General features: G+C 38.2%; 1 protein-coding gene across 6 annotated transcripts in view; it reads right to left on the bottom strand.

Annotated features, from left to right (window-relative positions):
* The window catches only part of col11a1a (collagen, type XI, alpha 1a), a 112,389-nt gene that overhangs the window by 61,845 nt on the left and 36,360 nt on the right, over positions 1-14,184 (bottom strand). For all 6 annotated transcript variants that reach the window (XM_034302902.2, XM_034302889.2, XM_034302894.2 and 3 more), the window contains 12 exons: positions 13,282-13,323; positions 12,937-12,999; positions 9,490-9,564; positions 8,567-8,650; positions 7,793-7,849; positions 6,313-6,366; positions 6,089-6,142; positions 5,614-5,667; positions 5,255-5,308; positions 1,982-2,035; positions 1,851-1,895; positions 65-118 (listed from right to left, as the gene is read on the bottom strand). In XM_034302902.2, coding sequence (XP_034158793.1) covers positions 65-118; positions 1,851-1,895; positions 1,982-2,035; positions 5,255-5,308; positions 5,614-5,667; positions 6,089-6,142; positions 6,313-6,366; positions 7,793-7,849; positions 8,567-8,650; positions 9,490-9,564; positions 12,937-12,999; positions 13,282-13,323 — 690 coding nt within the window. The remainder of the gene's footprint in view (positions 1-64; positions 119-1,850; positions 1,896-1,981; positions 2,036-5,254; positions 5,309-5,613; positions 5,668-6,088; positions 6,143-6,312; positions 6,367-7,792; positions 7,850-8,566; positions 8,651-9,489; positions 9,565-12,936; positions 13,000-13,281; positions 13,324-14,184) is intronic.

Here is a 14,184-nt window from a genome sequence, read left to right as displayed (position 1 = left end):
CTGAGCTAAAAAAAAAAACAAGCGCTAAGCAAAGTGTACAAAAACACACAAAAAAAATACTCACAGGCTGGCCGGGAGGACCTGGAGGACCTCGGGGACCGAGCAGACCTCGTGGACCCTGAGAGGAAAAACGCGAAGGAGTTTACAATTACACAAATACAATTTACGCAAATTTTATTTCTCATTCTAAAATACTAAAAACAGTGTTGTATTGGCTGAAAGCGACATCGTTGTAGTCTGTGGTCCCTATTTTGGTAATCGTAACACAAAACCCTGAAAAAAAACCCAAAAAATACAACACAGTTGTATGTTTTTGGTATTTTCTTGACCATTGGTGCAGATATTTTAACCCTTCAAACAGAACTGGAATTAGAATTAACTCCTTATTAAGAGGCGTGTTTAGGTGAGCTGCTGCAATATCCAATCAGATCAGCTCCTCCCATTTCCTTTTCTGCATTGTTTTAAGACAGGCATCGTCAAGTGGTGGACTGGGTCTGGATGCAAGCCAGAAGTAGTTCAGTCACCTGAATCGAGTATTGGAAACAATACCGTAGCAGAACCGATAAACGTATAAACTCCGATAAACGTATGAAACATGAACCATTGAGTCTTCTTAACAGATCCTCTGTTGCAGTTCATCCAATCACATGTACTTATGTAAATAATATATCAGAAGGCAGCTCATTGGACCAGAGACTAGCTAAAGAGAGCTAGAGAGGTCAGAAAGGAAAGGTGTTTTTTGGTCTAACGTGAAGTTACGACATGACTTTAAAAAAAGCTGATTAAAACAGATTGTTTATAGATGAATAGACGAACGTTAGTGTTGACTCTCTGCTTCAAGTTCAAAACAAACGTCTCATTGAGTCAGAGTAGATTACATCACAAAAAAAAGTCGTGCAAGCAGGCGGGTTTTATGTTAATCCATGCATCAGATACGAAGCTTGTGGGATAATGAAAGGGCGGGTGTTTAAATGACTAATTTTTTTAGATTTTGGAAACGAGAATCAGCTACGTCTGTTAGAAAATATTGTGCAAAAACAATAAGTACAGGAGCAGGTGGGATTGTTCTGTCTTTCTGTGGGCGTGGCCTTGTGTGAGATAAGGAAACAGACACATGCACAGACACCTCTCTATTGCCATGATAGTCGAAAGTGCTAACATGAAGCACTTCTACTGTATGAAACAAAACGTAACTACTTCAAATTGTCTTAGTGACAGCCGTAAACTAATCACTAATGCTTAAGTATTAAAGATAACTGCGGTCACTGTTCATTCCTGTTAGTCGCTTATCTGGACCTTTATAAGTAAAACATGTAAAGGAATTTATGTAGCTGGACCTTTACAAACTGTGATGATTTCATATTGGCATGTGAGTAGATTTCACTTCCAAATTTAGTGTCGATATTTCTGTCGATATTTCAGTAGTAGATGAAAGAAATAAAGGCGTTTTCCCTTTCTCATGCACGTTTGCGAAAAGAAAAAAAAAGCTATTTAGATTTACAGCTTAGCTTTAATTATTTAATCCATAGCAAGTAAGAACTATCTGGGGTTTAGTTAGAATTTGAGAAAAATAGCTTATTGAGGTGGGTTATGAATGAACTCTGTACGAGTTTCAATTTAATTTCGAAAAGTCACACCCCATACTGCTGCACTCCGTGTGAAAACACGCCCAAACATAGTAGCAATACATTGCTGATATAGCATTAATTACATTTGCACCTGTATTCACTTTTACAGTATTGATTAAATATACTGTATGGCATCAGGAAGTTTAGGAAGGAAAACAGGAAGTTCAGCCTTAAACGTGTACAACATGTATATATTGTACGTTAGTGAACGTGCAAACTTACGCTCTCTCCAGCCAACCCTCGTGGTCCGATCTCTCCGTCCTCTCCCTACAGAGACGAGACACGAAAGCGGTTTTATATTTCAACCAATGCGGACGCTATGAAGTTTACACTCTGATAAAAAAAATACTTACTCTGGGTCCGTCCTCTCCAGGAGCACCAGGGGGTCCGGGGGGACCAAGATCTCCCTGACAACAAGGAGAGAAATAGAGAGAATTAGAACCAGTGACAGAGAGAGAGAGAGATTTTCATTTCTTGTTAGCCATGACCGTAATGCATGTGTGTGAATATTCCAGACTACACTGATGCTCAATCCGTTTGCATCCTTGCTGAAAGATAGGAAGCTGTTTCCTAGTCTCTGTGCAAGTGAGTTTTCCTCAGGATGCTGGTGTTTTCAGTGCCATTAGCACAATGTAGGCAATCCATCACACTGACACACCATTTATTACTGCTAACGGGTGCATAAGTTATAACGAGATGTGAACATATTCCATAATCAAGTACACCTACATGGTTATGACCCATTATTACTGCTCCTTGTGTGCCTGTTCCTGAGCCTGTACCAGTGCGTGAGGAGTTACTGTGGGAGTGGTTTAATGTCGGATTGGATTACTGACACACACACACACACACACACCACTATACCTTTAATCAGACACTGAAATTTTAAAAATATTTCATATGAGCCCGACACCAACCAGTGACCAGAAGAATCCATGATGTTCGCCTCTGTAATGTAATTGATGTGACCATACAGCATGAATTTATAAAAAAGTGTCACGTGTATCACACAAAGCGATGTAAAAATAACAAAATGTAACAGGTAGCACAGTGAAGTGATGATGTCATGGGGCAGATGGTATCATACAACACTGATGTAGGTAACGTGGTCAAGAATGCCATAATGCTACATACAGTGTAATGTAACAATGACATTACATTCTTCTGATGTAACGGTGTTGTAATGTAAAATGGTGTAATGTAATCTAACATACATGACGTAATCTAACCAATAGTATGATGCTTCAAAGTAATGATAGCATATCATAGTAATAATATAATGACGACACAATCTAATATAGAGTGTGACGTAATGGTAATGCAACATAGAGTGTGATGTAATGATCACATAATATAACAGGGTATGATGTAGCAATGACAGTATAAACTATGGTACAGTTAAATGATTAGATAACACATCATCTGTTATATGTAATGATGACACAACATAACACTGTACAAGGTAATGATGACACAACGTAACATACTGTACGAGGTAATGATGACACAACATAACACTGTACGAGGTAATGATGACACAACGTAACATACTGTACAGGGGAATAATGACGTTACGTAACATACCATACATGGTAACGATGACGTGACGTAACATACTGTGTGAAGTAATGAAGCCACAACGCAACACACTGTACGAGGCAATGATGACACAACGCAAAATATGGTACAAGGTAATGAAGTCACAACGTTACATGCTGTACGAGGTAATGAAGCCTCAATGTAACATACAGTACGAAGTAATGAAGCCTCAACGTAACATACAGTACGAGGTAATGATGACACAACGTAACATACTGTATGATGTAATGCTGACACAACGTAACATACTGTATGATGTAATGCTGACACAACGTAAAATATGGTACGAAGTAAAGAAGCCACAACATAACATACTGTACAAGCTAATGAAGCCATGATGTAACATACTGTACAAGCTAATGAAGCCACAACATAACATACTGTACGAGCTAATGAAGCCATGATGTAACATACTGTACGAGCTAATGAAGCCATGATGTAACATACTGTAAGAGCTAATGAAGCCATGATGTAACATACTGTACGAGCTAATGAAGCCATGATGTAACATACTGTACGAGCTAATGAAGCCATGATGTAACATACTGTACAAGCTAATGATGAAACAAGGTAACATAAAGTATGGGGTAATGGTGACACAACGTAGCATACCATACAAAGTAACGTAAGATATGGTATGATGTAATTATAACATAATGTGAAATACATTTTGAAGTAATGACGATGTAAGAGACAGTACAGTGTAACAATCACATAATGTAACAATGGTGTAATGTGATATACATTACATTGAGAAACGACACATTCGTATCTTACATAACGTAAGATGTATTGATGGTGATGAAAATGGAATGATGTAAAGGAGGTAAGTAAAGGTAACGAGGCAAGAATAAATCATGGTGTTTATTACTTCTACTTTATAATAATGTTACTTTTAAATACCACCTTTCCAAAACCAAGTATTCTTTATAAACTACACATTGCCAACAGCACCTCATCATAAAATATCTCTAAAAATACAATCTGTCTTAACTTCTAAACCTCCTCATAAAGAAAATTTAGACTATGTTTAAGGTGTCTGAGTTGACCTTTCTCTTTACGCCAGGTCCTTTAAATCCTGTAAAGACGTTTTTGTCCATAAGCTGATAAAAGCCTGGGTCTCTTTCACCTGGAGCACAAAGCAGCACTGTTCAGCTCTGAAATGCCACTGGCTGCATACACACTGCACTAGATCATCTGACCCACTCAGCAAATCTTCATATTAATACGCCTACAGTTAGCTCTATTGATTAACGGAGCGGTGATAAGAACTGTCATTATGTTCCAGCTGGAAGGCAGAAAGCGTTAGACGACAGACACTGCTCTCTGAGTTTGGCCAGGTTTAAGTGCTGCTTAGTGGCCTTCTGCGTAGGCGAGCCCATAATTCCAGAGTTCTCTGTAAGTTGATAAACATGGTGGACCAGACTGTCGCACCTACTCAGGAGTCATTTAAAGATGTAAATAAATAATGTGGTTTAATGTGGTTAAAGATAACTAGCTTATACAACTCCACCTCACAGCTTATCCTGCTATCTTATGTCCTAGCTACGAATGTGCTAGCTCCCAAAGCTAACTTGCTAACTATGTGATAGGATAACAGGACAGAATAAAAAACTGCTTCTGGAACTTCTCTCTTAAATGTAACTATAAACGGATAAAACATCTGACGTGTCTTTTTGGAATAAATGCAAAATTATAATTGTTGACTGTGGTGGAAGAGAAATATAACACTCCAGGGACGTTCTGTTAAAGGAAAATAATCAACTTCAAGGTGGTAGAGATCATCACACATCACACGTCACACGTCACACTCCGCTTCATCACACCACCCAGTCCTTGATTATTTCCCTATAACTGCACAACATGCAGTGTTTTATTCCTTACTCTACTCTCAGAGCCCAATACTGACGTCTGATATAAATACTAATTAGCTAAATAAATGAATAATTCCTAAATATATTGTGTGTAAAATATTGTGTGTGTGTGTGTGTGTGTGTTTAATCATGCAAAACAGTGTTTGTACTCACCCTGTGTCCTTTCTCTCCTGGGAGACCTGGAAGGCCATCAAACCCTCTGTCACCCTACACACACACACACACACACACACACACACACACACACACACAGAAACAGACACAGAGAGAGAGAGAGAGAGAGAGAGAGAGAGAGAGGCAGAGAGAGAGAGCAAAAATGTCAGAAATGTAAACAGCTTTAACACTCTGACTTGAACCTCGAGATTTTAAAGAACATGAAAAATGAAACTATATATTATATTTAAAATGGAATATATTTTATATATGAGCTTAAGTTTATTATTACATTGGTTTTATATGTAATTATACTTAATTATATATTTTTTTGCTTATAGTATGTGAGATGTTCTAACCTTTGCTCCAGGTTCTCCAGGCATTCCACGAGCTCCATCAGCTCCGGAACGACCCTTTCACACACACACACACACACACACCAGAGATACATTATTATTATTATTATTACTATTATTATTATTATTATTAAACTTGGAATATGGTGCTCAAATTGATTTTTTTTAATGAATTTCCTTATTAATTTCCTTACGCTAAACATGAGAACAGCTCATTTATCCAAATAATCACTATATGATGAAAATGCTTTTTTTTTTTAAAAACAAATACTGTATGTTTTATATTTTCATTAAATAAATAAACATATAAATGGTGATACTGAGGCTTTTATGATGAGTGGGTGATGAATTTGACATGCAGTTTGAATGATGAAGCTAAACTGCTGCTGAAAATCGACTTGTAGAACAGATTTCGAATAACAGGCCTGAGTTTGTCTTCCTCATTTTTAAGCTGAAAAGCTCCGAGGTCATGACTCACCCTCTTTCCTGGTTGTCCTATTGGTCCTGATGGTCCCTGCATCCCCCTGGGACCCTGCGGAGGACATCACGGTCAGAAATACGGCTACTGAAATCTAACAGCGTCACATGACATTTCCCAAAAGGTCCTTTGACCTGATTAATTAGGGTCCTGTGTGTGTGTTTGTGTGTGTGTGTGTGGGTGTGTGTGCGTGTGTGTGTGTGTGTGTGTGGGTGGTGTCTCACCTGAGGACCCTGATCACCAGCCTCACCCTTCAGACCCGGAGCACCAGGAAGACCCTGATAGAGAGAGAAAGAGAGAGAGAGAGAGAGAGAGAGAGAGAGAGAGAGAATCAGTCACACCACATAGTCTGTAATACACAAACATAAACAGCAGAGGGCGCTCTGTCATTCAGCTTCAATTTCATCACCTTCACCTGATGTACTTTGTTTCCGTACAGAGTATATCAGAGAAATTCTTTACATTATTTAATCGACTATTTATATATTTTAAAAAATTGCAAATTATTGTAATATAAAATTGGAGAAAAAAATATAGCATTTCCTTTGAGGCTTTCATAAATAGTGGAAACTTTTTTGGGGGAATATTTAAATAATATTAATAAGATTCAACACATTAAAGGCAATTTTAAGGTAAATAAAAGGCAAATAAATAAATAAATAAATGAATGTTAGGCTCTAGACTCCCTGTGACCCTGTGTAGGATAAGTGATACAGAAAATGGATAAATGGATGGATAAATAAATGTCACGACACAGGCTTAACCCTGTATTCAGTTATTTACTTATTTTAAAGTAAATTATTCCATAAGTACAGTCGAATTAATAAAAAAAATTGCTTTTGGATCAATAAATTGTTCCTTATTATAAGGTGAGAAAAGTTTATCAGAATTCCTGAGACTTTAAGGAATGATTATTTATAATGATATTTGTTCCATTTGATTTATCATAATCTCTTGAAGAGAAATATCAGATAAATTCAAGATTTTTTACTTCATATTTTTTTGCAGTGAAGATATATTATAATGGATATAATAACAGTATATTATTTTTAACATTTCTCAGGTGTGTTATTAATCCGTCTCCACATGTGAATGCTGCCTGAGACGATCACGAGACACTGAAGTATGTAAAAATGTTTATTTTGTTCATAAAATCATTTAAGATATATTTTGACCAATGTTAGTGACGCCATCGAGAGAAATCTGTGCGTTCAGGAAATAAATAAATTGTTGATTTCTTAACATGTTTTCCAGAGTATTCTCTCATGTGACTTCATTATGAATGAGCTAACGGAGGGCTGTGATTGGCCGGAGTCTCTCTGATTGATTGACAGGTTGGAGAGGAGGAAGGCCATCCTGTGCACTCGGAGATACGGAGAATTAGAGATTCATAGAGGAAATCTACCTCAGAGACATCACAGCATCAGCGTCTCTCCAACACTGAACGACTCTATCGTTACTCACAGTAACAAGCGGCTGATTGGTTGTTGTTAAATCCTTTATTTATTGTAGAAATTTAATAAAATTATCAGTGAAATCAGAATTGTTACATGTGTATTAAATGTGGAAGTTCTGTTGAGCTTGCACTAAATAGTGTGATTTTTTTTTTTGCCATCTTTTCCACCATGTTCTCAGAAATGGATCTGTTTTATTATATAAAATATATTAGAATGATGGAAAAGGGACGAGTGACGAGTGACTCACCACAGGACCACTGCGTCCCGTTAGACCCATCGGACCAGGAGGACCTCGCATAGCCAGCTGAGGAGAGAGAGAGAGAGAGAAATTTACACACATGTAATATGTAAAAACAGTGTGTGTGCGTGTGTGTGTGTGTGTGTGTGTGTGTGTGGTAAAAATCATAATGTAGTCAAAAGAATCAATTTATGAATCAGAATCAAATTGAATCATGAATCAGTTGAAGTCTCCACTTTTTACTTGTATAATAATATTAATAATAAAAAAAAAAAATACACATCACAATACATGTACATCTGTACATCACTCTAAATCACACACACACACACACACACACACACACACTGAACAAACTTTTTTTTGTTCATTCAAATTGCAGATTGATTCAGCTGATGATTAGAGTCACTGAGTTTTCACTGTATTATATATATATATATATATATATGTATATATATATATACATACAGTGTGTGTGTGTGTGTGTGTGTGTGTGTGTGTCTATATAGGGCGTGTGTGATGCTAGCTCTCTGACACCTGTTAACCCACCTGTGGGTCATCAACCTCGCTGCTATTTTTACTGTTCAGCAAGTGGCATTTTAGCGAATCCCAGACCCTCGAAATACCCCATCAACCTTTAACCTTCTCAAAACTACCCCCTTCCACCCAATCCGCCCCCTCGCTTCTCAGCCGTAGGCCGTAAACTTTACACACAGACGCCCTCCTCACTCAGTAGGAGCCGTAAAAAGCAAAAAGTGTTTGCCCCTCCCAAAGTGCACTTACCCTGGCCTGGGACAGAATGGCCTGAGCCTGAGCCTCCTGAGCCGAGACCACTGGACCTTTCTCACCATCACCACCGAAACGGAACTACAACACACACACACACACACACACACACACACGTTATACAGTGTTCACCTGTCATTCAAACTGGTTCTAACAAATAAATAAATAAACACATGCATAAATATATACATAAATAAATAAATAACTGTACAAAAAAGTGAATACATGAATAGATATATAACAAACAAATAAAAAAGAAAATAATTAAATAAGAAATTAATTAATTGATCAATTAACTAATTGAGTAATATTAATTAATTAATATTTTTAAATGCGTGAGAATTATGTCAAAGTTAATTATTTATTGCCTTTAATAAATGGACTGAAATGATACAACGATGCACGAGTTTATTAGTTTATGAGTTTATTAGCCAATATACCAAATACACTGGAACCTAGTGACTTATGTATTTATTAATATATATTATATTTTACTATATCTAGCAACAAATTGGCAAATCAAGGACGATATGCATTTTGTTTTATTTTACTTCCAGAAAATGATTAATATGTATAAACCTATTTTTTATCTGTTCCCTCATGAGGTGTTCACATGGGGAAAACATTACATGTTATGCAAGACATAAGGTTCTAATGTGCCAAACTGTCATTCAGAATGAAATCTGTGTTGCATTTATAACAGCTGATGTTTAAAAAAGACATCAGAAAGAATCTAAATCAATGTCCAATGTATATCATCTCCACGGCTTCATTTTTAAGAATATTAGATATATATCTTTAAACTGTTTTAAAACCTTCTTTTTAGCTATAACTCATAGATACAATAACTCGACTGGCTAATTCAGGTCATCAGATGTAGAGTGAAATATATGATATAAGTATTAATATGGGGATTTTACCGGCAGCATCAGCATGGTACCGGGAGGACCTGGCACCCCGTCCGCTCCGGGAAGTCCGGGTCGACCTGCAGGACCCTGATGGAAAGAAAAAGGATCAGATATATCACAGGGAACAGAAGCGACACTCTGCAACACTTTCTATGAAGGTCATAGCTATGATAAACTATGAACACATTCATAACTAAATAATAATAACTTAGTATACACACTGCTATATATTACACTATATGCACACTATAATATAAATACACACTATATTTATGAACATGCACTATACTTTATAGCAAATTTGATTATGGTTTATGAATTCTTAATATGATGCATTATAAGTAGTTTTGTAACACGTTATAACATCCATACCCACGTTTCATAGATTTAATTACAGGTACCTTAACCTACGCTAACGGGTAAAATTCCATATACATACATCATAACATACTAGGAATGTATTCATAACATGTTATAATGTGTTATTTAAACCAGGATTACGTTTTGTTGTTGTTGTTGTTGTTGTTGTTGTTATTATTGGTGACATTGTGTTATGAACTCAACTTGTAATGCATTCTGTTAACAATTCATAAAGCATTATAACCGCTGCTATTAAGTGCAACATATTTTCACAATCAGTCATAATGCGTAAAAGCCTTGTAAATACATTAGAACTTGTTATGAATGTATTTATAATATGTTATAATGCATTATACAAACTGTAATTGATTTTCTTTGGTATTGGTGACAATGTGTTACAAACACTATATATAAAACACATTCTGTTAACAATTCATAACGCATTATAACCACTGCTATAAAGTGTAATGCAAGTGTAACTTCATAAGTCGACATTCATAAGAACATGTAAGATGACTTATAAATACATTATAGCATGTTACGAATGCATTCGAAGGTCATTATGCATGTGGCCTTCAAAGAAAGTGTTACTCCAAGTAAAAAATTCAAACTACTCACAAAAATATTTAAAGAAATAATAAACTGGGACTAAGTAGTCTACTCCAACTCCAACACTGCCGTACCACACACATTTCTTTTAGTGCTTTATTGCAGTTAAACAGCTTTAGTCCTCTCATGGCTTCGTACACACACGCCTGATTTTTTTTTACTTCTCCCAGAGGTGTACTGCTCTAAATTGAATGGCTCCACTGTTTCCCTCCCTGCAGTAAAGCAGCGATTGTTAAATAAACAGAGGAAACAAGCTCTTTTGGTACATTATTAATTCACATCCTTCAGAAGAGGCCCCGAGGAGTCGGCCATCTTGAATCTACACCAGAGCAAGCATTCATACATCAAATACTGATGAGCCCAGATGCTGAGCTGGTGTTTCTACAATGTTATCTAGAATGTCTAGAAGATATCTGATGGTGAGTGATGGTGAATGATGGTGTGTGATGGTGAGTGCTGGTGTGTGATGGTGAGTGATGGTGTGTGATGAGTGTCAGTCTGTGATGGTGAGTGTCAGTCTGTGATGGTGAGTGATGGTGTGTGATGGTGAGTGATGGTGTGTGATGGTGAGTGATGGTGAGTGATGGTGTGTGATGGTGAGTGATGGTGAATGATGGTGTGTGATGTTGAGTGTTGGTGTGTGATGGTGAGTGATGGTGTGTGATGGTGAATGATGGTGTGTGATGTTGAGAGTTGGTGTGTGATTGTGAGTGTTGGTGTGTGATGGTGAGAGTTGGTGTGTGATGGTGAGTGTTGGTGTGTGATGGTGAGTGTTGGTGTGTGATGGTGAGAGTTGGTGAGTGATGGTGAGAGTTGGTGTGTGATGGTGAGAGTTGGTGTGTGATGGTGAGAGTTGGTGTGTGATGGTGAGTGCTGGTGTATGATGGTGTGTGATGGTGAGTGTTGGTGTGTGATGGTGAGTGCTGGTGTATGATGGTGTGTGATGGTGAGTTTTGGTGTATGATGGTGAGTGACGGTGTATGATGGTGAGTGACGGTGAGTGATGGTGAGTGATGGTGAGTGTTGGTGTGTGATGGTGAGAGTTGGTGTGTGGTGAGTGTTGGTGTGTGATGTTGAGTGATGGTGTGTGATGGTGAGTGATGGTGTGTGATGGTGAGTGATGGTGAGTGCTGGTGTATGATGGTGTGTGATGGTGAGTGTTGGTGTGTGATGGTGAGTGACGGTGTGTGATGGTGTATGATGGTGAGTGACGGTCTATGATGGTGAGTGACGGTGAGTGTTGGTGTGTGATGGTGAGTGTTGGTGTGTGATGGTGAGAGTTGGTGTGTGATGGTGAGAGTTGGTGTGTGATGGTGAGTGACGGTGTGTGATGGTGTATGATGGTGAGTGACGGTGAGTGTTGGTGTGTGATGGTGAGAGTTGGTGTGTGATGGTGAGTGTTGGTGTGTGATGGTGAGAGTTGGTGTGTGATGGTGAGTGTTGGTGTGTGATGGTGAGAGTTGGTGTGTGATGGTGAGTGTTGGTGTGTGATGGTGAGAGTTGGTGTGTGATGGTGAGTGTTGGTGTGTGATGGTGAGTGCTGGTGTATGATGGTGTGTGATGGTGTGTGATGGTGAGTGATGGTGTGTGATGTTGAGAGTTGGTGTGTGATGGTGAATGATGGTGTGTGATGTTGAGTGATGGTGAGTGCTGGTGTATGATGGTGTGTGATGGTGTATGATGGTGTGTGATGGTGAGTGATGGTGAGAGTTGGTGTATGACGGTGAGTGACGGTGAGTGTTGGTGTGTGATGGTGAATTTTGGTGTGTGAAGCACACTGTGCTTTGTGGCTCTCTGAAGCACTTTCTGGCAGCGTTGTAATCACTGAATGTGCAGGCACTGTTCATTTAGAGCTGAGTAGCAAAGCCAACAACCCAAAGCTGACAGCAGTGTGTGATCCAGAGTGAGAAAGCTCCTGGCAAAATCTAGTGTGATGATCAGTTTCATACTGACATGCTAATTTAATCATTCACTTTCACTGTGCCGAAGGCTTCAAGGCACCAACAAACTATTGATTTCATCACAAATTGTCCAGAGAGGTCTAGGACCAGATCCAGCCTCATGCAGATCAAATCATTTGGCTGGAACATTAACGTAGCATTCGAATGCATTGACAAGTATTTCATTGTTAAACCCTCACACAGAGCAAAACAAAGCCAACAACAACCAAAAGCTGAGATTGCTAGCTGTTTATACCACCTCTTTTGTGTAATCTAGATATTTATTTTTTGTGCTTTAGAGCTGTTTTTTCTCGGTCTGCCATTTTTGTGACTCAGCAGCAAAAAACACAATCTTGTCCTCCATCTATTTCCTGTCACTTACTCAAAAAGTTTTAAAGATCAACAAATAAACTATTTGTATGAAAAGACAACAAAGCCTTGAGCCTTACGAGTCCCTGGATGTGTGCCCTGAAAATAACCCGTTTTCCAAAGGTCAGAGGTCGTTTCCATGCAAATCTCAGACTGGACGACGACAGGAATAAACACTCACCCTGTCACCAGGATCTCCGGATGGTCCAGGGGGGCCTTGTAGACCAGGGGGTCCTGGAAGACCCTAAAAAGCCAGAGCAAAGTCAGACATTTTAAAGTCTTGTTTATTGGAAATGTGTGTAGATTGGCTTCAAGAAAACATTCCAGTTTGAAGGAAAGTGTATGTGAATCTCAGTAATGTAATACTAATAGTTAAAAATGAAAACATTCTGTATGTGTGTGTGTGTGTGTGTGTGTGCACTGGGTTGCCAGGTTATTATATATAGCCCTTAAATAACTGAATAACTGGTAACACAGTTTCGATCTTTAGAAACAAGTCACAATATTCTGGATGTGAGTTACTTACAACAGGACCAGCTGGACCTGGAGGGCCTTCTACCAGCATTCCCTAAAATAAATACATAAATAACAAATGCAGTTACACATAAGAAATCAAGACATTCTCCTGATATCTCACCTTCTCGTATGGTATAACAAAAAAAAACATATTTAAAATCACTGTTTCGTTTCACAGTACTGAGCTTATACCCCCTCTAGTCTCTGTTAACACTGATCTGAGATCACTCTTCTACTTCCTGTTATGAAAAAGTAACAGTGTGTAGACTGACAAGGTCCTCGCTGATATCAGGGCGAAGTACGATATCAGGGCGAAGTAGCACAAATCTGATTTTCTGCCTTAATGTGACACTATGATCTTTTCAGGATACAAAAATTCTATCTTCTCAAATCAGACGTGAGCTACTTCTCTATTTTATACCATGTGACATGAAGGAGAATGGAGAACGGTCAGGTCGGAATTCGTGCACGCGATATCACTGTCGTTGTCAATATCCAGGTTTGTCAGCACAACAAAACAACAAACGAAAGACAGCGACAGAGACAGAAGTGACTTTAATTAGGGGAAGGACGGGGAAAATGATGACTTGATATTTGGGAAATCAATTCAAGCAAAAGTGGAAGGAATCTACCAAAACTGAATCTAACGAAGTTTGCAGTTATAAATGTGAAGAATGTGAAGAACTGTCACGATGGACAGATCTGATCTGAGCAAAAAATTGGAATTGTGCAACCAAAGTTGTAACGAGAAACAACCCTCATCTATCTAGCTATGTTGTGTAGGCCATGTTTATCTAACGCAATGACACATCTTGATAACATTCAACAAGCGATGTAGTTATTTAGCTATTTATCTTTAGCTAGCTGCATCAATGATAATCCGCTGGTATAATGCTCGATGCTAGCTATTAAA

Source organism: Pangasianodon hypophthalmus, chromosome 1 (assembly GCF_027358585.1).
Source record: "Pangasianodon hypophthalmus isolate fPanHyp1 chromosome 1, fPanHyp1.pri, whole genome shotgun sequence".
NCBI lineage: Eukaryota > Metazoa > Chordata > Actinopteri > Siluriformes > Pangasiidae > Pangasianodon > Pangasianodon hypophthalmus.
Note: the sequence above shows the minus strand (reverse complement) of the source record. Positions and strands in the feature narration are given on the sequence as shown.